Raw genomic sequence first — 26,539 nt, 5'->3', positions numbered from 1 at the left:
ATTCAAAATGTATAAATAACAATTACAACTCAGTAACAAGACAACACAATTTTTAAAAATGGACAAATGATTTGAATTGACACTTCACAAACAATACATAAATGACCAATAAGCACGTTGAAGTGTGATCAACAGCAATAGTTATCCAAGATATGCAAGTTAAATCCACAATGAGGTATTACTACACAAGGGCTTCTTAACCTTGGCACTTAACATTTTGGGCCAGATAATTCTCTGTTATGAGGGACTGCCCTATGTGTTGTAGGATATTTGGTAGCATCCCTGGCCTCCACCAGCTAAATGCCAGTGGCAACCCAACTACCCACCAGTTGTGAAAATCAAAAATGTATCCTGACGTCAAATGTTTCCTAGGGGGCAAAATCATCCCAGATAAGAACCACTGCACTACACCATTAGATTGATTAAAATAATATTGATCATCCTAAGTGTTGATGAAGGTGTATAGCTACCGGAACTCTCATACATTGCTGGTAGTAATGTAAAAATGGTACAACCACAGTGGAAAGTGGTTTGGCAGTTACTTAAAAAGCTAAACCTATAACTGTTATAGGAACCAGCCATTTCTCTCCAAGCCAAGAGATATAAAAGCATATGTTCACACAAAGCTATTCAAAATCCTTAGAGAATGTACTATTCTGCATAGGTAAGAATTTTACCCATGGAATGAAAATCTCAAGTGCAAAGAACCTTTTCTTTATTGGCTACATAGTATTTTTCACACTTCCTTCTAGGATTATTAGGCTTTTTCCTGAAACGAAGTTCCTTCAGTGAAGATCTATTGGTGGTGAACTTACTTTGTATCTCTTAAAATGTGTTTCTTGCATTCACTTTCTTGAAAGACAGTTTGATATGTTAATACAATTTAAGAGTGGCCATTTTCTCTCTCAGTGCTTTGAAGATATTATTCTGTGGTCCTCTGACTTCCGTTATTAAAAAATAGACTGTCGGGCGCCTGGGTGGCTCAGATGGTTAAGCGTCTGCCTTCGGCTCAGGTCATGATCCCAGGGTCCTGGGATCGAGTCCCGCATCGGGCTCCCTGCTCCTTGGGAGCCTGCTTCTCCCTCTGCCTCTCTCTCTCTCTCTCTCTCTGTCTCTCATGAATAAATAAATAAAATCTTTAAAAAAAAAATAGACTGTCAGGGGTGTCTAAGTGGCTTAGTCGGGTAAGTGGCTTACTCTTGATTTCAGCTCAGGTCATGATCTCAAGGTCCTGGGATGGGCCTTGTTGGGCTCCATTGCTAAGCAGGGAGTCTGTCCGAGGATTCTCTCTATCCCTCTCCCCCTTCTCTCTCTCTCTCTAAAATAAATAAATAAATCTTTAAAAAAATAGACTATCAGTTTAATTTTTCCTTTGTCGGTAATCTGGCTTTTCTCTTGGATAACCTTTAAGATCTTCCCTTTTCCTTGGAATTTTTCAGTTTTACTATATGTCAAGACATGAATTTCCTTTCAGTTATTCTGCATGGGATTCATTGTACTTCCTGGAAAAAAATGAGGACAGGTATCTTAAATCCTCCACCAAGAACAAAAGTTGAAACAGGCAAATTTTCTATCTCCTTTCGTAGATGGGCTAGTTTTCCTAGTTCATGTGTCCATTGATAGTATAGCACCTTGGGGTTTGGCTTTATGATCAGGTCTTGGTTTACCCCCCAGTTTCTCAAGTCCTAGGCTTTGTCTTCTCTTCCCCCATGCTGTTGCTCTAGGTTACTGGGGATCCATAACTACCAACCTCAGTAATTATTACCTCTTTGGATTCCTACTGATGATCATTTTTTACTTCTGAGGATTTCTGTTACTTTGCCAGTTCGGCCATACATTTTACAACCAACTAATTAGGTGGTTTGTTCAACATGAGTAAGAATCACTCTGATGGAGGTTAATAATTACCCTAATCTGTCAGAGAGTGGTGCTATCAGGGGTCCTTAGGGCCTAGGACTAAGTATCCTTGTAGTAAATGGCCTCCCTGCTATTGTGTTGTCCAAGTTCTTATTTCTGCTTTTTAGAATTTTTCTGAATCCTCCCTTGTCATTAAATGGCTGACCATCATACTTTCTCTGCTATCAATTTAAACAGTAGTCCCTACTCCCTTCTAAATGGACTTATAAACTAGATAAATAAATTTGTTATATTTTGCACAAAGTAAAAGTAAATTGTCTCTAAGAGAGGTGGGCCAAAGGTTTTCCTTTGAGTATAGTACATATTCTTTGATATATAAACTCTGTGGCATCTATTTTATGTTGTGTTTTTTGGGTTTTGTTTTATCTTGTTTTGTTTTGCTTGTTCTAGATTCTGTTTTTTTTTTTTTTTTTTAAGATTTTATTTATTTATTTGACAGAGAGAGACACAGCGAGAGAGGGAGCACAAGCGGGGGAGTGGGAGAGGGAGAAGCAGGCTTCCCACGGAGCGGAGAGCCCGATGCGGGGCTCGATCCCAGGACCCTGGGATCATGACCTGAGCCGAAGGCAGACGCTTAATGACTGAGCCACCCAGGCGCCCCCCTAGATTCTGTTCTTTTTTTTTTTTTTTTTTTTTTAAGATTTTTTATTTATTTGACAGAGAGCACCACAAGCAGAGGGAGAGAGAGGGAGAAGCAGGCTTCTTGCTCAGGCTTAAGAACAGAAAGATTCTGTTCTTAAGATTGACCCAAAAAAGTCAATTTAGGTATAATGAGGTATTACTATACCAATAGTCTGTAATAATCAGCTATTTTGGCCAAATTTTCAAATGTGGGAGGAAACATCTCAAGCTATATGAGAGAGAGAGAGAGAGAGAGAGTGTGTGTGTGTGTATGTGTAAAAAAGCATTGGATTTAATCCTACCAAATAAATCACTCTGAATTCTTTCTTTTTTTTTTTTTTGAGTAGGCAATACCATATTTAGCCACTAAGAAAAAACTGAAGTATTTTCTAATGTTTTAAGTCTATTAAAGTGACTTTATTTCTTTTTTACTTGAAAAAGTTTTTTTTATCTTTTTATTTAAATTCCAGTTAATAAAATGACTGTATGCCAATTTATCTTCAATTATATTTTCATTTTTTCCTTTTACATAAAATGTTACATTTTGTTTATGCTAAAAGATAATTTTACTCATTTAACTATTTTGATGATGTCTTAGTTAGACTCAAGCCTATGGCTTTCTTTTTGGGGTCCTATGTACAAAGTCTATAATATAATGAAAATGTATTTTTAAATATTTTTGCCATGTGCTAATACTTATAATTTCAAACACTTCCACTCCCCAAATTCTTGCGTCTAAAACAGAATGTACTCTCAACATAGCCCAAAAGGGACATATAAAAACTCTGAGGTTGTACTTTAAAACTGTGAACACAACATAAGTACATCCACAAATAGTAATTATTAACTGTATCCAAAATATAGTGCATGGTATTTTCGAGATTAAAAGACAGTATTAGTATGGTAAACTGTAAAGTGGTAGAAGATCTTCCTCATTCAGCATGACAAAATTTCCAAAATTTTGTGAAGGTGAAATTTTAGAAGACCTCTGAAGGAAGTTATAATAATATATTGTTAGTGAAACCATGAGGGAAGAATGTTTTCAAGTGTCAGGGAGAAATGAATAAAGGTTCAGAGAGGGACCAAAAGTAGGTAAATGGAATAAAGGAAACTGGGATCAGATTTAAATGTATAAGAAAGGCAATAGCCAGGGAGAAGGGATATTGAGAGATGTTATGGAGCATTTTCTGTTTTGGCAGTAGGCTCAGTGGGGAGCCAGTTCAGATTTCCTGGAGAGGAATGATGTTCTAATGATTTTGGGGGTGGGGGGCACAGAGGATGGGGTGAACAGTCAGTCATAGAGAGAGACTGCATGGAAAATAGTGCAGGGTAAGATAGGAAGGGATGAAGAGAACAGTTTATGGTCCCTTGGCCTCTTTCCTGATGAATGCACAATCACTGGAATGTTAACAGTGGAAAGAGAACTAAAACATGATCAGGCAGCATCATGGTATAGTAAAAGAACATGCCTTTGGAGGCAGACAGGCTTAAGTTCTAACCTTAAGCTGCTTGCTTGCTATGGGACCTTGGGTTAGATACTTAACCTGTCTCTCAGTTTCCCATTTCTTTTTTTTTTTTTTTTTTAAGATTTTATTTATTTGTCAGAGAGAGAGAGCACAAGCAGGGCAAGTGGCAGGCAGAGGGAGAGGGAGAAGCAGTCTCCCCGCAGAGCACGGGAAGCCCGATGTGGGACTCGATCCCAGGACCCGAGGATCATACCCGAGCCGAGGACAGTCACTTAACCAACTGAGCCACCCAGGTGCCCAGTTTCCCATTTCTAAAATGAAAAGAGCATCTATCTAAAGGGTTATTATGAGGGTTAAATGAGTTAAATATTAAATGTAAGTTAAAGTACATATAAAATGCTTTAGAAGAGTACCTGATACATACTAGCAACAATATGTTACCTATTATATTAATATTATCAAATCTGAAGCCATGAAGTATAGTGTCTGTCTGCTTCCAAAATCAAATCTGAGACTAAAAATCTGAGTTTTGGTTTTAAAGCTCCTCATCAATTGGCACAAAATTACCTAACTGCTACAATAACTATCAAATGTTCACCGTAACACAGAATCCTGCTTTCCAAGCCCTTTGTACCTCTTTGCGTTTGGTTTAAGACATCTTCAGTCCAGGTGCCCCTTTAGGAGCAAAAAGACTATAATGGGTGGATCACTATAGGAAATCATAAAAAGAAAGAGGGAGGAAAAAGGAAGATGTGGATATTGTTCTCAAAGACAGACCGGGGTGGGGGGGGCGGGGGGGAACTTGTCTCGTAGTAGATGCTTAATTAATATTGGTTGAAAGAATGTTGAAATAATATAGAGGTTCATGAATTTAACAGAAACATATACAACCAGTCCCTGGTGTATAGATATATGAGTGTTAAGTAATTGATAAAACCTTCAGTAAGATACTAAAGATATTAAGATTTAAGTGCCCAAGGAAAATATGAGTTTGATGTAAAGCGTGTCTTTCCCAAATTATGTATTGGAACTCCTTTTTCTTGATTCAACACAGCTTAGTTATCTGTGATAGTTGAGGATAGAGGAAAAGGATAAAGTGAGGGTTATCACCAATAAATAAAATCTGGAGCTAGTCTCCAAATACTATTTAATTTCCCTCTACCCACCTTCCTTGGGGTGTATAGAATATAATGAACTATTGAGGGGAAATACACATACATTTTGGACAGCATCCTACAGTATTAGTAGTAAATCTCCTATGTTTTATAGTACAGGAAATAATTGATATGACAAGTCAAGCTGGTCTACTTAAAATAATTCTTTTTAGGGAACTAAAACCAGCAAATGGTTAAGCAGTACTTGAAGAAAAAACAAAAGGTGGTTCTTGAAGATTTTTAGAGAAAATATCAGTAACTGCTTTAGAATACTTTATAAATTTGGCAAGCCAAAAGCAAAATGAAGAAAACTATCAAGTATCGTTTCACAGTGTTTATATGTCTCCATTGCAAGTAACACTCTGTCAGTTTGAACAAATCCTGAGGTTTGCACTAAATATTACAATGGTGAAATCTGTAGCTCTTGAAAATCCTTTCTAAATCCTCAGAAAATTTTCTTCTCAAAGAAGGATATGTATTGAGTAATAAAGAGGAAAAATTGCATAGAATAGCACTGTGTAGTCTGTATAGTTTCCTGGCTTGCTTTGAAGGTTATATTTGTATGTGACTGTTTTTACTCATATTTTTGGATTTGGACTATAACATTTCATTGTTGCCACCCCCCCCCCCAAGGAATTTTGGAAATTGAGTATTAGGGAATTTAAAAAGAGAAGAATCTTTTCTTACAGATATTCCCACTCTTAACCTCTATCCACAAACAAGAAAGAAAATTCTATTTTATTACAATTACACTAATATTTTAAAGTGACTTTAATGTACAGAAGTATCTGGCACAGTAAGGATGAAAGCAAAATTATTGCTATGTTATTAAAATCTGATTTTTTTTTAAGGATTGGTGAAGAGATTTTATCTTTTTTACTTTTAACTCAGGACAGTATATCCTGTTTTATAATGTGCTCTGCTCTGACACTATATAATTTTTAAAAAAAAAAACATTGACGGTTGGACCTCATTGGTATCTGGAATGGCTGAGTCCTTACCTGTTTGCTTTGTGGTTGGCTGAAAGCTGTTGCTAAGCTTGTTTTTTTGTTCTTAGAAAATGTTAAAAGTTGAGTGTGACCTACTTGAACTGCATCCTGCTTTTGACTTTGCTTTGCTCTTTTTCCTGATCCACATACTTTTTTATGATATCTTTTGAAGTTTAGATATTTTTCAAACTCCCAATTTGTAAATTTACTGTGTAGTATTTTAGGGTTTTATGGTTTTAATTGTATACTTGTGCAAATTAAAGTACTGTGGTTTAATTTTTTAAATCTCGTTGGATACTTTTTGAAAGTTGAAATTTCTGACAGAAAAAAAGTTATAATTGTAGAGAACAAATGTATTCTTTAAGAACCTACCTATTTTAAACACAAAAGATTATTTGGATATCAGTAATATCTTCATTGTTACTAAAAACAATCTCAAAGTACTATGTTGTACCTTTACTAAAAAATTTAGGTCAAATTTTTGTGATTTAGGATAAAAGCTCTTATTGATCATGCTGGCATGTGTGTCACTGAAGGATAAGATTGACTTTATTCACGTTTTCTGGAGAAGGGCTAGAAGGATTGATAATCCTTTCAGTTATAGACCAGATCCAGGACAGGCTAAATGAAAGTTCTGTTGGAAGGCAAGTTTGGTTTGTAATTCAGTAGACTGTCATAAACCATTGTGATTCTAAGAGCCTTTTCTCTTTAAGGCTCTATTTAACATTGATGGGAATGAGACTTTGAACTTAAGCTCACACACACACACCCTCTCCCCCATTGCATTCAGCTGGAACCAGCAGAAATCCTTTTATCATTCTCTGAACCTTAAAGCCTGACCCAAGCCTTGTGTGGATAATGTAGGGAGCTGTAGACTAGCATGGATCCTCCAAACCCACTACGAGTTCTAGAGTGCAGATCAGGAGATGTGGGGTATATAAGGCAGTGATATTCAAATGTGTTACTAATTTTTTTGTCAGCACAGTCTTTAGTCAAACAGTATTACCAGAATTCTGATGCAATATCTAAAACTGTCATTTTATTAATGATGTCTTTAAGTTTAAATAAATAATTTATCAAGTCAGTGTGAACAATGAGGCTATGTTTTAAACAAATTTGAAATTAAGGGGTTATGGTTTATGGATTATGACTGCACTATTATTTCTGTATTTTCTTATATGCATAATATCCAGGAAATCTGGATTCACACAGCAAAGTACCCACATGCTGTAGCAGTCCACTCACTGCTATAGTTTTACTCCAGTAGGTGCAGAGAGCCATGAATTTTTTTAAAGGCTAGAACACACTAACTATACCCTTCCTAATCACTGACAAATTTACGAAAATGTTCAAACATGTGCTCACAGAGATAGTGAAAGAAGCTTTATTTAATCCAGGAACTGAATTACTAGTGGCAACAAATTATTATTATGGTGGTTTCCAATGCATAATGTTGATATACATTAGTAGGTTGCCTTGACAAAGAAAGCTTAAATCTAATATTTCATAATGACTGTAAAGTACTTGTAAGGAATGGATCCTAAGAAATACAAACCACTGGTAATGGAACAAGCCTGGTGCAGGAGGAGGTTAGATTCTGGTTAGTTTAACACTCTTGATAAAATCAGGAATTATATTAACAGACAACTTTAGAGCTGAAATAAAGTTTGCGAGAATATGAAGTTTACCAGCCCTTCATTTTAAATTTGAGGGGGCTAGGGGCACCTGGTGGCTCAGTTGTTAAGCGTCTGCCTTTGGCTCAGGTCATGATCCCAGGGTCCTGGGATCTAGCCCCGCATCGGGCTCCCTGCTCAGCGGGGAGCCTGCTTCTCCCTCTCCAGCTCTCCCTGCTTGTGTTCCCTCTCTTGCTGTCTCTCTCTCTCAAATAAACAAATAAAATCTTAAAAAAAAATTTTTTTGAAGGGGCTAAAACTGGAAGGGCCGTTAAGAGATTTACAGACTGGGTTTCTGCTTTTTGTTTGTCTGTTTCAGAATTGGGCAGTAAACTAGATGACTCCCCATTTAATGCTCCCTAACAGAATCCCAAGCTATCTGCCAATCTGTGTGACTTATGTGAGAGGTGTAAGTCTAAATAAAATAGACACCCAAACTCAAATTAAGATATTTCTGCTTGTTCATAGGATATAAGAAATTAAATGCATATAATTTGGCATTTAGTAAATATCTATAAATAATAATTGAATGCTAAGTGCTTACATAATATTAAGATTTCTGTTAATTGGTAATATAGCATTGACATCTGTATATAAACCTATGCCAAAATGTATTTTTAAAATTAGAGTTATAACAAATTAAGAAAGAATACTACCTTCTCCAATTTGTAATATCTGAATAAAATCCTGTTTTAGAATTTCTCAATCAGTTGCCAAAAATTAGGAAAACCAGATTTTCTCTTACTACAAATGAAATGATCTTGAATTCTGTTCAAGTTTAAGCTCATGTAAAAAACATAATTTTAAAGTGGACTTATCTCTTTTTTTGAGTATTTTTAGCTAACTAGAAAGATAGTAGTGATAAGTAAAGATAAACATTTCCATTGAACTACAATGCCCTGAATGTATATGTACTGTATGGACAAAGGGGAAAATGGCCCGCAGAGGTACAGTGAGGATTTTGGAGGGCAGAAGAACAGATGGGAAGGTTCAGTGAATGGCATTTTATTTCTAAGAAGCTTAATAACATGCAAGTAGTCTCTAGATGTAGCCTTATACTTTGTGACCAGGGTAGGTTCTACAACTTAATACCCTCTTGGAAAAGTAGAGATCTCAGAAGGAGGCAAAGAAAGAAGGTAATTTATAGGATTAAAGGACCTACAACTAAAGATTCTCATAGAGGAACTGAGTGGGGATTCTTTGAGCTGTGTAAGAAAAACATATTGTAAATCTCTATTCACTACATAGTAGTAATAATCATGTGGTGGGGTGGGAATGGATAAGGGAGGTCAGCATAGTTATGAATAAAAAAATAACTTGATTAAAAGATTTTAGGGGTGCCTGGCTGGCTCAGTCGGTAGAGCATCCAACTCTTGATCTCGGGATTGTGAGGTCAAGCCCCATATTAGGTGTAGAGATTACTAAAAATAAATAAATAAAAGAACTTAAAAAAATTATAGATTACATATTAAAACCAGTTCTTGCCTTGTGCTCACAAACAGAAGTACTTTGAGAATTTAAAAAATATATTTTTTTCAGGGGCACCTGGGTGGCTCAGTCGATAAGTGTCTGCCTTCGGCTCAGGTCATGATCCCAGGGTCCTGGGATCGAGCCCCCAACTGGGCTCCCTGCTCAGCGGAGAGCCTGCTTCTCCCTCTCCCACTCCCCCCTGCTTGTGTTCCCTCTCTCGCTGTGTCTCTCTCTGTCAGATAAATAAATAAAAATCTTTAAAAAAAATAATAAAATAAAAATAAATAATATATTTTTTCATCTATGTTTTTAGAGTTGAAATCCAGCTCCTCAAAAAGTATTTTAAAAATTATGCAATACAGTAGTATATGTGCATAGTCTGAGAAATACTTTCTACTTGAATATGTCATATATTTAGTACCTTTGGTGACTTTCTTTTGAGTTTGTATCACTTTTTCTCCTTCTTTAAAACTTCAGTAGCTCCTAAGTACATATGTGATAAAGTCCTAACTCTCAATTGCCCACCACTCACCTTTTACCTGAACCTCAACCTATTCCTTAAACCGATCGTTATTTAACTCAACAATAATGCTGAAAAGTAAGTCACCTCTAAAAATTGTAGCATTTTTTAATGAGTTCTCCCATTTAATTTTGAGATTTCAACAGACACTTTATTTCCTGTCATTTCACCTTAGGCCTAAAGATGTTGAAAGCCAGACTTGGTTACAGAATGTTCATGAATCTTGTCAAACAATGATATGTGTACAAGCAGTGTCTGACTTGTAAGTACCTGCCTGACTTAACAAGTGAGCTATATATACCATTGCCTGAACCTATACAGCTATCTTTGTAGTGCGAGGAGAGCAAGCAAAGAAAAATCAAAGAAGCTTGGGAGTATCTGTGGGTTCCCAAGGAGAGAGACTCTGAAAAACAGAAGTTGCTTTAGCACAGCTGAACCCAAGGACAAGCTGATTCCCAAGCAGAGCCTACCTGCCTGTGTAGTAGACCTGAAACCTCCAAAAATGTTTGTCTAGATGGCCCAAATTTTTCATAAACTGAATATTGAACTTGAAATTCATTATTAAGCTTTCACTTAAGCTTTTTTTTTAATAGAAATTATCTCTGTGGAGTTCATTCAGTACATATTTATTGAGGGTCTACTATGTGTGAGGCACTTGGGCATTGCAAATACAGCAATAAACAACAACAAAAAAAAAAACAAACATTCTGATTTTATGAAGTTTATATTCTACTGAGTCAGACTAAATAAATAAATTAGTATGAGATATCAGTATCTCATACAATAAACAGTGTGAACTGTTTTAAGAAGCCTTTCTTCCTAGCACTTAACCAGTTATTCTAAGAGGAATAGGGGTAGGTAGTATGAGTACCTTTTAGTAGACTCAGGTGGAGTCTTCAGGTAGATTCAGGTAAGTTCTATAGTGGAGGAGCTTTAGGTACCACAAGGTTACCAAAGGCCTGGGAAAAGACACTAAGAGGAGTGACAGGGATAGAGAAGTAGAGGAGAGAAGTTCTCAAAGACCAAGATCACTCATTCCATGATTTCTTTCTTTTGGAAAAAAAAACCACCACCACCAGATCTCATCCTGAGTGTAAGAAAGGGAGATAGATTTTTTTTCCTTCCCTTTTGTCCTCAGAATCAACTAAGACTAATACATAGTTATCAAAATTTATAAAATACTCATTAAAAGAAGCAACCCAACTTCTGCTGCTCTGGATTCAGACAGACCTGGGTTCTAATCCCTGATGGCAATTTACTACTTTTATAATCTTGAACAAGTTACCCACACTTTATAAGTTTCTGTTTTATAAATTTGGAAATAGAAATAATTATCTTCCTTATATATGTCAGTTGCTTTAGTGTCTGATAGATAGAAGTTGGTAAGTTACTAGTCTTATTAGCCTGGAAAACCTGACCACAATTTAACATGCTTTTTCTTTGGGGAAAGTGTTTTTCTAATTTAAAACCACTGACATTGTTTGGAATATTGTTTAGTTACAAATATGGGTGATGGCCTATGAGTTTCTAAAACCCTATGCAGAGATTTAAAACTGCATTTCTTTTTTTTTTTTTTATTCTTATGTTAATCCCCTTACATTACAACATTAGTTTTAGATGAAGTGTTCCATGATTCATTGTTTGTGCACAACACCCAGTGCTCCATGCAGAATGTGCCCTCCTAAATACCCACCACCAGGCTAACCCATCCTCCCACCCCCCTCCCCTCTAGAACCCTGTTTGTTTTTCAGAGTCCATCGTCTCTCATGGTTCGTCTACCCCTCCGATTTCCCCCGCTTCATTCTTCCCCTCCCGCTACCTTCTTCTTCTTCTTCTTCTTTTTTTTTTTTTCTTAACATATATTGCATTATTTGTTTCAGAGGTACAGATCTGAGATTCAACAGTCTTGCACAATTCACAGCGCTTACCAGAGCACATACACTCCCCAGTGTCTATCACCCAGTCCCCCCATCCCTCCCACCCCACCCCCCCACTCCAACAACACTCAGTTTGTTTCCTGCGATTAAGAATTCCTCATATCAGTGAGATCATATGATACATGTCTTTCTCTGTTTGACTTATTTCACTCAACATAATACCCTCCAGTTCCATCCACGTCGTTGCAAATGGCAAGATCTCATTCCTTTTGATGGCTGCATAATATTCCATTGTATAGATATACCACATCTTCTTTATCCAGTCATCTGTCGATGGACATCTTGGCTCTTTCCACAGTTTGGCTATTGTGGACATTGCTGCTATAAACATCGGGGTGCACGTACCCCTTCGGATCCCTACTTTTGTATCTTTGGGGTAAATACCCAGTAGTGCAATTGCTGGATCATATGGTAGCTCTATTTTCAACTTTTTGAGGAACCTCCATACAGTTTTCCAGAGTGGCTGCACCAGTTTGCATTCCCACCAACAGTGTAGGAGGGTTCCCCTTTCTCCGCATCCCCTCCAACATCTGTCGTTTCCTGACTTGTTAATTTTAGCCATTCTGACTGGTGTGAGGTGGTATCTCATTGAGGTTTTGATTTGGATTTCCCTGATGCCGAGCGATATTGAGCACTTTTTCATGTGTCTGTTGGCCATTTGGATGTCTTCTTTGGAAAAATGTCTGTTCATGTCTTCTGCCCATTTCTTAATTGGATTCTTTGTTCTTTGGGTGTTGAGTTTGATGAGTTCTTTATAGATTTTGGATACTAGCCCTTTATCTGATATGTCATTTGCAAATATCTTCTCCCATTCTGTCGGTTGTCTTTTGGTTTTGTTAACTGTTTCCTTTGCTTTGCAAAAGCTTTTTATCTTGATGAAGTCCCAATAGTTCATTTTTGCCCTTGCTTCCCTTGCCTTTGGCGATGTTTCTAGGAAGAAGTTGCTTCGGCTGAGGTCAAAGAGGTTGTTGCCTGTGTTCTCCTTTAGGATTTTGATGGATTCCTGTCTCACATTGAGGTCTTTCAACCATTTGGAGTCTATTTTTGTGTGTGGTGTAAGGAAGTGGTCCAGTTTCATTCTTCTGCATGTGTCTATCCAATTTTCCCAACACCATTTGTTGAAGAGACTGTCTTTGTGCCATTGGACATTCTTTCCTGCTTTGTCGAAGATTAGTTGACCATAGAGTTGAGGGTCCATTTCTGGGCTCTCTATTCTGTTCCATTGATCTATGTGTCTGTAAAACTGCATTTCTAAAAGAAGAAATCCCAAAGGAGAAAATGAGAGCAAAGATTTGTCGACAGTCTTGCTCCTTTATAAGTGATAAAATTCTAAAAATTAAATTGAAGAAGTGAGAAAAGTAGAGGACAAATAAGAGAACAATGTAAAATTAAAGTTCAGTGCTAAAAGGATCTCACTGTACTCAAAACATTATGTTGAAAGGAAAAAAGTGCTTAGCAGACAAGCTATATATATAAAAACAGGAAGATATGAACTGGAGGAGAAAAATCTTGACAAAATTAGTAAGCAGAAGTAATCTTATAAACCAGCATTCATTCTACATAAAATGTTTTAAATGATAATAGGACATTTTTCAAGAATGTTTTAAGCTCACTCTTAACGGCATTCTTTGGTTTAATGGCTGAAACCACTGCTATGTGTGTTTTCTAACCAATTATTAAATATAATTCCTATTCTAATGAATAGATCTACAAATCTGTAGTACTTTAACATAATTCCTTTGGTTAATGGGAAAATTTAAGGTTTAATAAGTGGTCCATGAAAGTGTGATTAGGCCTTTTGGATTGGTAAGTATTCATTCTACTAAAATACATCTATTCTTTTCCATGAATTAACTATTTTTAAAAGTCTAATGGATGTAGGAAAGCCAGTTGGTCAGGAGAGCAGCTAATTTGAGATTTATTTCCTCAATTTCAAAAACAAGAGTATGAGGCATGATTTCCTTTCTCAAGAAATGTATTATGTTAGACAAAATCCACCTTCATCCCTACCCTTTGCTTCATTCCTGTTGTTCTTCAGACCCATAATATTGCCTTGCCGAAATTGCCTCAGCAGCCTTGCTAACTCATCTCCCTGCCTCCAAGTTTGCCCCTTGCAATATAGTTTTCTAAACCTTGCTGAAATGTAAATCTGATGTTTTTCTACTGTTTAAAACTTACAATAACTCCACAGTAGTCTTAAGAATGAAATTTACATTATTTAATGAAGCTTGAATAAGGTCCCTCCTTACTGTTGATCTTTTACATGAACTCTATCACTGTCCATACCCACCCCCCTTCCAGACCAAATAAATTTCCTTTATTCAGCTTCCCTGTTTGGGCCACTCTTACTCTTTCCTGCCTCTGGGCCTTTGCACATGCTGGTTCCTTTGCTTAGAACTCTGTCTCTACTCTCAAGCCTTCTTCCCTCTTGTGCCTCCCTCCCCCCAGACTTTCTTGTCAAGGCTTCTCCACTAATCCTCTAAGCCCCAACTCAGATGTTCTTCCTTCAGGAAGCCTGTGTTACACCACAGTTTCAAGTCCAGACTCTCAAATACATCATAGTTCTCAGCTCAGATAAAGTCATTTGACACCACTCTGCTTTTACATAGGTATGTCAGCTCTGTTCTTGAGAAAATTAAGAGTTGAGACCATTACTGATAATGACATGCAAAAACCTCACTTGATACTGCTGAGTAAGTCTACCAAAACATTTTTAGAGGAAAGGAAATATTTCAGAATTACTATTACTTCTTGGATTAATCAGGATTCTTCATAGAAGAAATAAAATGTTGAAATGTTTAAGTAGCAGATTTAACTGCTGGCCTATAATGATAACCTGTTATAAATATCAAAAGCCTAGTCCTTTCCAATTACTGTTCTGTGCTCAGGATTTCATTTTTTTAGCAGGTGTTTATTGCATGCCATGACACGCCTAGCACTGGGGGTTCATTAGAAGCACCTTCAGGACATCTGGCCTACTCAAGAAGTGAAATCTATTACCAACTTTTTATTGAATGATTTGAAACAAAACATTTCCAGAAGTGAAATCTACACAATGATATTTGCAGGTTAATACATTGGTTGGAATTCTTGGTTACTGTAGATTTATTTGGAGGCAACCCTTTTAAGTTGGAGAATAAAGTAATTCACCATAATGCTCTATTGTAAAGGGCAGAAATTAGTACTCTTTGAAGAACTTAAGTCAGTCTTTATAGAGACCATAAAGGAATCTTGACGTTTAATGACTTAAAGGTCCTCAGTAAACCACTGAATTAGAATATGAGTTAAAATTATTTTTCGTTTTATGTAAGGCAGCATCAAAATAAATAATTAAAACTGAAATTTTCTGGGGAAAAAAAGTAATCCTAATTGCAGTTTCCGATACAATTTTACTGTATGCTTCTTCAATATTTATCAAGCTCTAAGGATCAAACCCTACTATAGTTTGCAGTTTTGATTTGCATTTAATTTTTTTTAAAGATTTTATTTATTTATTTATTTATTTATTTGAGAGAGAGAATGAGAGACAGCACAAGAGGGAAGAGGGTCAGAGGGAGAAGCAGACCCCCCGCTGAGCAGGGAGCCCGATGCGGGACTCGATCCCGGGACTCCAGGATCATGACCTGAGCCGAAGGCAGTTGCTTAACCAACTGAGCCACCCAGGCGCCCTGCATTTAATTATTTTAAACCATTTTTGGGTTAGCTAAATGCATGCATTTCCCTTGCCTCTCATTAAAAAATAGAAAGTTAAGCATTTTCCATTTTGCAAATGACATAATTTTAATGTCACAAACAAGGTTATGCCCTAGTAGACAACTAACCCCACAGAAAATAAAAATCACAGCTCTACTCTTACAGAAGCAGAGTCATCATTTTCACATACTTCTTTCATTATCTAGCAGTATGGCTCACAACATCATATATCAAGTCCAATACCTTGTTTCCAAGGTATTCATCTACAACCAGTTTATCTTGGAGGGTATTGCTGCAAATTGGATGATTTACTGGATTTATTTTTGCTGCTTGTTTGTGACTGAGTGGGCATTTGATTACACTGTTTGCTTTTGTGACTGTGCTCATAGGGAGAGAGCTTGGAAGCCTCTGTAGCCTTTTCTTTTATGTTAATATTAACCCAAAATTGCTTTTCTTGACCAGTAAAAAAATTTTTGCATGCTTTAGCAATTTGTAAAAGCAGTGTATGAGAACATACAGCATTTATCTTTTTATCTGGAGAAGATAAAAAATAATCATTTTAACCTGCTTTTAAAATATGACATTTTAAGAGCTATAAGAGTAACATATTCTTCTCTGAGACATTGTATCCTCACTTCTAAGACTGAAACTTATTTGCATTTAGGAGTCCTGGTTCTGTGTCTGTCAGTTTTTATAGATTTAAACTCTGCTTGTTTCCTTCTGTCAGAATGTTCCAACTTTTTTTTCCTAACCTGAACATGTAAGCTTTTGAAAACACAAGAGCAGACATGCAAAAAGAGATCTTACTTAGAAGTTGATTTTTTTAAAAAGTTAATGAAGACATATAAGGAAATAGTGTTAACACAGGACTTGAGAGATTCGCGTTCCAGATTCAACAATGTCAGTTATTTATGCTCCTTTATAACCTATATTTTCTGAAGTTCATCAGATTTCAGAGAAATTCTTTCTTTAGAACCCAGGGCAATTATGAGAGCACATTAGAAATTTTAAAGCCTTCGAATATACTCGCGAAGAAAAAGGAAATTCAGAGATAGCTACCAAGGCTTATTTTCCATGTAGGAAGAGTGATATTATTGTTTGTACATAGCTTACCAAAACTAATTTTATATTGAATATAGACCACAGTCCGTACTTGCTCCAACATTCTGGGCCCATTCAGCGTTGTTTGGGCATTATGGGAAAGGACGAGAGGGATTTCAATAGTTTATAAAATGTAAAGCGAATTTGGTTCTTCTTGGTGGTGTCAGGGTCAGCACAGAGGTTGGTTGCTCTTTCGTTCAAGGTAAATGAATCCGAGCGGGTGGAAGGAGGGCAGGCTCTCGACTGCTGATGCCGGGGGCAGGGGCACATTTGCCTTTCACTGACGCCTAAGGGCTTGCGCCGCACCTTCCAGCCATAGTGCCAGCCGAACGAACCCGTTCCCGACCTAAGAATCAGCTTCTGGGGGGACCTCGGACGCTCGAGGTTGTTTTTCGCTGGGCCGCTTCAGACCGCCCATCACCGCCCCTCACCGTCCGCCCCACCGCGTCAAGGGGGCGGGACTCCGTGGCGTCGCGGGCCGGCATTGGCGCATGCGGCCGCCGTGCGGGCGGGGTGACGGCGGGGGCGGGGCCGCGCGGCTTGTTTGTCCGCGCCGCACCATCGCCGCGGTCCGCGCTGACTGAGGCGCTGCAGCCTGGAACCTGGCCGTCGGTTCAGCGCTCGCCTTCTCGGCACCGCCGCGGTTCTTCTGCACGCCCGCAGCGGTCCCCGCGCCGACATGCGCCTGGCCACCACAGCGAACGAGGCGTACACGGCCTCGCTGGCCGTCCCGGAGCTGTTGGGCTGCAAGCAGTGCGGCGGGGGCCGCGGCCAGGACGAGGTACCCGGGCGAGGGGCCGGGCGGGCGGGTACCGGGCAGAGCTGCCTGGGCTGCGCTGAGGTCGCGACGCCTCCCCGCCTTCGTACCTAACAGCTGCGGAGAACGCTCCTCGGGGAGGGTGCTCCTGGAGCAACCGCCCGGCCGGCCGCCCTGCCCGGCGGGGGCGTCTCGGGCTGGCCCGCGCCCCACAGGTGAAGGGGCGGCCTATGGTGGGTGGAGAGACGATTTCCATCGTGAGCCGGCCCTGGACAGAAATTGCTGAGGCTGGCAGAGACAGCTGCCTTGGTCATTTAAATGGAAGTCTCCAAAACGTAAATAACGTTGTCTTCTGTACAAGTCTCCACAAGTCAGAACCGAACAAAGCTCTAGTCTGACGGTAGAACAGCCTGTGGATTTTTTTTCCCTTCAGCGTCTTGTCAAAACAGATTATCAGTGACCCCCCGCTCCCTTTGCCTCCTACTTAAAAAAAGAAAAAAATACATTTGAGTCAGTTAAAAGATAATGTTGCCTGGAATACGTATGTTCTGCCAGCTCTATGACGTTAGGCAGTGTTCACCCTTGTTTATGAACCATCCCTTTTGTGTCTGAAATGGCCTTCAGAAAGCTGTTTAATCGTAACATTTTGTATTTTTCCTAAGTGGTAAATAGGGCCCCATCTGAAAGTTACTAATAAACCTAACTAAAATTTGAACCTTTAAAAAAGACTCTTAATTCAAAAGCTGACAAGGAGAAAGTAGAGAAATAGTAATTAAAATTTGAATTGAAATCAGAATGCTGTGTTGCCTTATTTCAAGAAATCTAAATAGGAAGTAATTTCTCTGCAGCATTGCCCACTTAAATGACTCAGTTTTAGTATTTATATTTTTTGTAGATGGAGTCTACATTGTGAATGTACTACATATATTCATATAACTTTAAATGAAGACACCTTCCTGTGAGGGTTGTAGAACAAACTTTTCTAGCTTTTAACATTCATAGATACATAATACGCTCCTACTTGTTTACAGATAATACAACAACCAAAAAAAATTGTTATAACTGTTCTTTGGAAACTTTATCAGAGAGAGAAAACTGTGTGAAAGTGTTGAAATAGCATTTACGGTTTCTGTTTGCAGGCCATAACAGATCTTTTCTCATTTTGAGTAGAAGCGATCCCCAGTCATCGTGCTTGAATAGATCTGTTATTTCTGGTGGCATTTGTGTGCAGAATCCTCGTTCTGTCCCAGATCTAGAATCTCTAAATATAGCCATGTAAACTGGAAGATAAAGAGATACATTTTAGCTTGCACAGTGCTAATGGGATTGTGTTTAGGAAGCTAGGAAGCGGCTGTAGAGTTGTATTTTATTTTTAACACATCCAGCATGTGAGAAAATAAGTTAGGAAGTAGTGCTTTATAGGAAAACTTCACTTTACAAAAGAATAACATGACTCTTTCAAATAGCAAGCTTCCATAGTGCTTTAAAATGAAACACTTTTCAGGGATGGAACTCCTGACTAAAGTATAGAATACACATATGGCTAAGTCAGCCTTACAAATCTAGTAATTTGAAGTCCGTGGGTTATTTTTTAGAATGTATTTCACAGAAGACTGGATACTGGAAAATGAGGTACCTGAACTTTCAATATTTCTAAGTTCCCAAGTAGAGTTAATGACAATTTTAAAAGAAGCACCAGTACATTTTTTATAGCAGGATTTTTTTTTTTTTTTTTTACAACACTTCTGCATCTCTTCATTTCTATTTAAAATTTTTGAATGTCAGAAGGCTAGGACCCATCTATAAGCAGTGATTCTCCTGAAGAAGGGTGAGTGGAGTGGCAGCTCTCACATGTCACACAATTTATTGTTGCCTGGTTGAAGTGTGTTTCAGAAAGCACATACTGCTTTTGTAATTTTTAAAATCAAAATATCAGTACTGTGGTCATTGGTATAAAACATCTAGACAGTTTTTTAGAAGTACCCCAAGTGCAGTGAGAAAAATCATTCAAATGATCTAATTATATTTATTTTTCAACTAGTTTTGCAAGTGGGTAGACACCAAAAGCCAAGAAATGCTTTTATTTTGCATTTGTGGCAAATCATTCATTCTTTCACTTAAGGATATTGCTATAGATTCATAAATGTATCTGTAATACATTTGGAAATTAGAACAGTACTTCTAGTGTACAAACACTGATTCATACAGTGATAAAATACATATATAGTCTTTCTGTGATACTGTCAACATTTGCTAAGAATTTTCATATACTGAAAATGAGTGTGTTAATATTATACACTAATGAAGAAATAGATCTTATTTCAGAGATTTGCAACAGTGTTGTCATGGCAGAGGCTGTTGCTCTCTCTCTGAAAATGCTGATTAGGAGGATTGTTGAGAGGAGAGAACTGTTAGTTCCCATGTTAGTTTTTCCAGCCACACCTTCACTGAGAGCCTGTGAGGTTTGTGCTGTGATTAGCATCTACATCTACTTTTTAAACAAGGCCTTTTGCTGTTGGCAGTTCTGCCTCTTAGAATCTGGATTGGCCAAAATTTGTTCAAAGTCTGCAATTCATTTTCTTTAACAGCTACAGATAAGGCATAATTGAAGTAACCTTTAGGAAGTTATGAAATGCAGTTCATTTGGCTTATGATCACCCTGTTAAAGACCAGCAGTGCCTTTTTCAAATCAGTACCTGCTAGAAAATAGGGTAGTTAGTAATTTTATCATGTTGACTAGGAAAAGAAGTGTTTCAAAAATGAATTTTCCAGAAAATTGAAACTTTTAACCTTTTAGAAACCAAGAATATTATTGTATGACAACAATGTTATCCAAAAGGACCTTTAAGGTATCAAAAACTTTTAAAGAGGCTCCAAAAAGTAGAAATTAAAGACACCAACTCTGGAACCAGATTTCTTAGATTCAGCATCTACCTCCACCACTCACTAATACTAACTGAGCTAGGGACTTGATTTCAAATTGTGTACATATATTTATAAAACATTATATGTAATTATTATTTTATATTTATAACATATAAATATATATCATTTGATATATATATAAAAATATAAATAATTTGTAAAATGATCTCCTTCCTGCCTGAATCTGGACTAGGATAAATTGGAATGGAGTCTTAGAGTTCATCATGTCATTTTCTTGTATCCCTCTCATGTATCTAGTCTATTAAGAAGGAGAACAAAGGACATCTTTTTGAGTCTAGCCTTCAAATATAGGATAATAAATTCATGTGAGTCTAGAACAGCACTGTTTCCCATTATATCAGTTTTGATCAACTCTTTTTGGGAAAGACTTGATTTTTTTTTAAGTATATGGCTGTCTCCCTTCTCCCCTTGCCCCAGTCTTTTCTTTCACTTCCTCTCCTTTTCCTTCCTACCATTTCCCTTTCTGCTTTTACATGACACAAACCTCTCACAACCTCTTCAGCCTGGTAAGAAGTTGACCCTGGTAGTCTAAGTGTGAGCTGGGTAAAATTCTATTTTACCTGGAACTACCCTTAAGTAAAATAATGAAATTGAAATCTCAAATGTCAGAGACTTTTTCCATTCTTTTCCTTTCTTCAGTTTTTCTACTTTCTGTCTCCAGCTTTCTTGCCAGACTGGTACCTCATCAAAGAATTAATGGGACCTTAGCACTAAGAGGTTATTAGCATAATGGGTCTATAATCCATTCCAAAGAATGTTTGCTTTTGACTAACATCCTGCTTTGAAACACATAGTTTTTCATTCTAAAAGAATATATTTCTAAAGGAACCAGGAAGGAAGGTTTTGCCCATTGAAGGCAAGGAATAGGCAGACAGTAATACCAACATAACCACTAAATTTGACTGTAGGGGTGGACTTTCACAGACTTGAGAATTATATAGGACCATTGGGAAAGACCGTTGCTATACCTATAGGAAAATACTCCATTTCTGAAACTTTGATAGCCAGTTTCATGGAATTCTAAAGCTCTTCTTTTATGATAGTTCAATATATTTTTGGTATAGAAACAAAACCAAATAATATAATTCAGCCTCTTTGTCTTAAGGCCCATGTGCCATCAGTCTTATTATTAAAAATATGTATATGCCACCCACATGTTGCTGTAGTTGTAAAATAAAGTCCTAGAAATGGACTTGCTAATTTTTTTCTCTCCTTACAGATAGTAACATAATACATACATATTATGCACTTTGCTCCCCCCCCCCACAGGCACACACACACACACACACACACAATGGGTATCTTTTAGATTCTTTTAAAGCCAACTCATGTAGAATTGCTTCATTCTTTGTAAGGACTACATGCTATTCTAGTCTATGGTCATAGTACATTGAAACAGTCCTGTTGAGTACTTAGGTTGTTTTATATCTTGTACTATTAGAAACAATGTTGCAGTTATTGTCTTTTTACATACATTTCTGTGAGTACAAGTTAACATTTAAGATGAAATTGTTGACTCCAAGGATTTCTGACTTTTTAATTTCAGTCATTATTTCAAATGTCCCTATTCTATAGGTTGTAGTAGTTTATACTTATGTATTTCTTGATCTTATTTCCTCACATTTCAGAACACTTCCATCAGAAATGTGTAAGTAATGAATGACTGTTTATCCACCTCCTCTTTAGCACAGCCTGTTATTAAACTTTTGATCTTAAGCAATCTTTTAGGTGAAAATAGTATCTCAGTGTAGTTAACTTGAAGTTTTATTAAGAGGTTGATCATTTTTCAGCCATTTGTATTTCCTTTTCTTTGAACTGACCTTGTCCTTTGTTCATTTTTCTATCAGGTTATTGGGGGTTTTCTTTCTGATTTGTTTTTTTTCTGGTTTTCTTCATGTATTCAAGAAGTTTAGCCCTTTTGATATAGGAGTTGCAGATATATTTTGCAGTTTTCTGTTTGCTTTTGACTTTTTATATGTTTATTTGTCCCATGTGAAAGTCTTTTATGTCATCAAACTTAACAGTCTTCTATTTTATAACGTCTGGGTTTTATGGCATTCTTAGGCCTAACTTCATTCCATGAATGTTTTCTTCTAACACTAATGTTTTCTTGTTTTTGTTTTTACACTTACCTCTGATTTGTTGTGGAGTCAAGTATGATTTATGGTTGCAACTTCACTTTTTTCTGAGTGCCTATCTAGTTGTATCAAGATTATTTATTGAATAATCCATTTCTCCTCCATTTGAAATGCTACCTTTTTATATACTAAGGCCTCAAGAATAGTAGTGTCTCTTAGGTATAAAATGAATAATAAACCCTTGAAATGGGTGTTTTCCTAAAATGCACTTTATTTAAGATAGTGAAGAAATGAGAAGGAATTAATATTGATTTTAACCTTAATATTTTGCCCAATATATTTTGTTTGACATCTATGTAATTGGATCAGAAATTCAGCAGTTAGAAAGGCTAATAGAGTCATTGTTTTATATAAATGGCTGCATTTGTGCCAAGATGATGTATTGAATAGCAGGAATGTGGGGTTTTTTTCTTGCATTTTTTTATAGGCTATTAAAATCAAGACATGCACGTGGCTAGACCAGTGAATTGAGTGCCTCTTCTAATGAAGGGTAGAGTTAGAGCATTGCTATGTTCAGTCTAAGTGTGGAATAACCAGAGTAAGACATCACTGGCTTCCAATACATGTCTATTTGAACTATATTTCATAAATTTAGTTGGCAAGTATAGCCTACTTTGAATCCAAGTCTTAAGTTCTCCCAATAAAGATTTTCTTCAGTTTTGTCCTGCCTGCTTAATTTTTAAAAATCCATTCTGCTCAAAAGGTTTTCATTCACTTGGATCAGATTTTTTGAATTTTTGCCACATATCCATCTCTGTCTGCCCCGCCCCCCTTTTTTCTTCTTTGAAAGGAACATCCTGAAGGACTTTTGGAAGCAGTAGAAGGTAGAAATAATATTTGTATGTAATTATATAAGGAAGGGTTGATATTTAGATGTGTAAACTCAAGAAATTTTTGGGTTTTTTTTAAAGAAATTGATAAGACATGAACCTTAAAGAAAAAAGTTGTATTATTTTAGTTTTGTTTCTGTAGCACTCTGTATTGGGGGAAAAGATGGGCCCTAATGCTTGATTATCAGTTTTTGTTAACCACACTATATGGTCACATAAAATATAGGATTTTAGTAGATTCCAAGTACAGGATTCTAGATTCGCTATGTCAAAGGGCAGAAAACCTTTATTTCTTAAATAGTTGAGCTTCTCAAAAATATAAGCAAAGTTGATAACATTATAGTATATAAAAAATTTTTTGCAAACTCACAAAATTCGTTTCTCTAAGAATGTTTTACTCTGCCACAGAGAAAACATGCCCTGCAGTACTTTCTCTTGTGGATTTAAGTAACTACTTTCTATTTTTCATAGTATTTCTTCTCTTATTGTGAAGTGTTATTATAGATGTAATAATAATTACACTCCTTTCAGTTTAAGACATATAGGTAGAAATTAGGGCTTTTTCATTTCCTGAGAAGATACACAGGGATTGATGTTTTGGTTGGTTGAGTTTTGGATGTACAAACACATTGGTCTTATTTTGTATCACTGACAATCCACAGGGTTGGTTGCTATGTGCTGAACTTTCTGTTCTAGACTTTCTGCCAAGTACTTTATGTAAAACTCTGGTTTTAGTCAAGCAGGTTTTTTTGTTTTTAGTCATACTATAAGCGCTTGTCAGTTATGTGATACAAACAGAAGAGTTGGTATGTATATATGGCAATGAAAACAAACCACCAAAACAGGCCTGTCTGTTCAACTGGTTGTTTTTCCCTCCCATTCCTGTAGCCGCAGTTCATGTTGTTTACTGCTGGAGGCCTAAGATGGTGTAATTTTCTTTTCTAGGAACTTGGAATTAGAATTCCTCGACCACTAGGACACGGACCAAGCAGATTCATCCCAGAAAAGGAGGTATGTTGTTTGTGAAAGTACATAGTGAACCGTATGCTTTTAAGGAAAAGCTTTCATGACCCACATCTTGGCATCTGAACAACTGTTGAACAACAACATGTTTTACGCAGAGTTGATCACAGTTAATCATCATGCTTTGGCAGTGAATCTGTGGGATTAGAAAGCTGTTATAGTCATGTTGATTTCTAGTATTTCATGATGTTTTTCTAACACCCATATTTAATCAAGGAATGGTAAGACTTGTTTTTGACCAGTGATACTTCATCTCCTTATATTTAGATGTTTAGGTGTATGCCCATAAGCTGAGTTACTTGGTCTTGACCATCTCCACAGACTGGTATCAATGCAAGATTGGAGCTTTAATTCTAAATATGTAAAAGCTCCTATGCTTTGTTTTCAAAGATTGTTTGATATTAATTTTGGTTCTCCTTAAATGAGTGAGAGTAGGTGTTACAAGGAAAGGGGAAGGGCTTTAGTGTCTGTTTGCAAGCTCTGCAAATTTGATAATCTAAATCTGCTGCTTTTTCTGGATTCTGGCCAAGTCTGCAAGCAGCCTATCTAGATGGCCTTTAATGTTCAACCTTTGTTGTTTATCTCCTTCTACATAATATGTGACTGTTTGTTCTTCTATCTTGCTACCCATTGAGTTAAATTTTCAGAGTTATAACACCTCTCTCAAGTCAAATTTAACCTGCTTCTAGAGGACACTTAAGGAAAATAGGTATGCACTGCTTTCTAACACCAGTTTACAATTTATGTAACCATGGTTTTCCTCTCTTTTATACAGATTCTCCAAGTGGGGAGTGAAGACGCACAGATGCATACTTTATTTGCAGATTCTTTTGCTGCTTTGGGTCGTTTGGATAACATTACATTAGTGATGGTTTTTCACCCACAATATCTAGAAAGTTTCCTAAAAACTCAACACTATCTACTGCAAATGGATGGGCCATTACCCCTACATTATCGGCACTACATTGGAATAATGGTTTGTAAACATTAAGTGAAAAATTCTTTCTGCCTCCTTTATTAATCTTTTTAAGAAATGGTTAATGCTTTAAACACAGGGATAAATGCTTATATTCTGACTTCTGATTGGATTCCTGTTAGGTAGTATGTGATTTTCTTCCTTCTAAGTAAGTATACTCTCAAGTATAACAGTAAAAAGTATGTTTTATATATTCTTAAGAACCATTTTCCATTAAATGAGAATAAAGAACACAAGATTTATTCCACTATTTTAAGTAGTTCACATTGACATAAGTGGTGCTACTCCTGTTCAACTTGTAAATTATACTCTGTTATTTTATGGTTGGCACCTTAATTGAAGTTTGTTAATCTGAGGATCTGAAAGTTGTTATATAAATACAATTTCTAAGACAAATACTTCTATCAGATATTTTGTTTGTTCTTGGGATATTTCAGAGGTGCTTTCTATGGTATATGTGATTTTTTTTTTAACGTCATACAAAACTGCATTTCTGTAGTTTATGGAAAAGTTGCAAACATACTAATCAAAAACTTGCTGTTTTGCACATTATAAAGGAAGATTTTAATATTTATAGTTAGAGTGATCTTTTTGTTTTCAGGCTGCAGCAAGACATCAGTGTTCCTACTTAGTGAACCTCCATGTAAATGATTTCCTTCATGTTGGTGGGGACCCCAAGTGGCTTAATGGTTTAGAGAATGCTCCTCAAAAACTACAAAATTTAGGAGAACTTAACAAAGTGTTAGCCCATAGACCTTGGCTTATTACCAAAGAACATATTGAGGTAAGTAGAAGTAATGTATCTAGGTGTCACTTAGAGATTTTTTTTAAATAGACTTTATTTTTTAGAGCAATTTTAGGTTTACAGAAAAATGGCACGAAAAGTACAGAGTTCCCATATTCTACCCCCTTCAACCTCCCCCCCCATCTTTCCTCTTAACATCTAGCATTAGTATGGTATATTTGCTGTAATCAGAGAATCAATATTGATATATTACTTTTAACTAAAGTCTGTTGTTTACATTAGGGTCTACTCTTTGTGTTGTACAGTTCTATAGGTTTTGACAAAAGCATGTCATCCACCATTATACTATCATATAAAATAGGTTCACTGCTCTTAAGAATCCTCTGTGCTCCACTTACTCATCTCTCTCCCCTGAACCCCTAAACCCCTGCAACTACTGATCATTTTACTCGATAGTTTTGCCTTTTCCAGAACGTTACATAGTTGAAATCATACAATATATAGCCTTTTCAGATTAGCTTCTTTTACTTATCAGTATGCATTTAAGATTCCTCTGTGCATTTTCTGGGCTTGATGGCTCATT

General features: G+C 36.8%; 1 protein-coding gene across 3 annotated transcripts in view; it reads left to right on the top strand.

The window, feature by feature from the left end:
- SESN1 (sestrin 1) overlaps positions 1-26,539 on the top strand; it is a 114,778-nt gene that overhangs the window by 76,190 nt on the left and 12,049 nt on the right. The window contains exons 1-4 of one of the 3 annotated variants that reach the window (XM_045865277.3): positions 17,090-17,322; positions 24,158-24,223; positions 25,011-25,211; positions 25,813-25,995. In XM_045865277.3, the coding sequence (XP_045721233.1) occupies positions 17,221-17,322; positions 24,158-24,223; positions 25,011-25,211; positions 25,813-25,995 (552 nt within the window). In that variant the 5' untranslated portion in view covers positions 17,090-17,220. Of the gene's footprint in view, positions 1-17,089; positions 17,323-24,157; positions 24,224-25,010; positions 25,212-25,812; positions 25,996-26,539 lie in introns of those variants that run through there. The other 2 variants (XM_045865276.3, XM_045865278.3) reach the window with 2 other exon arrangements.

Source organism: Mirounga angustirostris, unplaced genomic scaffold (assembly GCF_029215605.1).
Source record: "Mirounga angustirostris isolate CCGP_5_RB_7025 unplaced genomic scaffold, mMirAng1.0.hap1 SCAF_8, whole genome shotgun sequence".
Lineage (NCBI taxonomy): Eukaryota > Metazoa > Chordata > Mammalia > Carnivora > Phocidae > Mirounga > Mirounga angustirostris.
The sequence above is the reverse complement of the archived record's forward strand: the minus strand, read 5'-3'. Positions and strand labels throughout refer to the sequence as shown.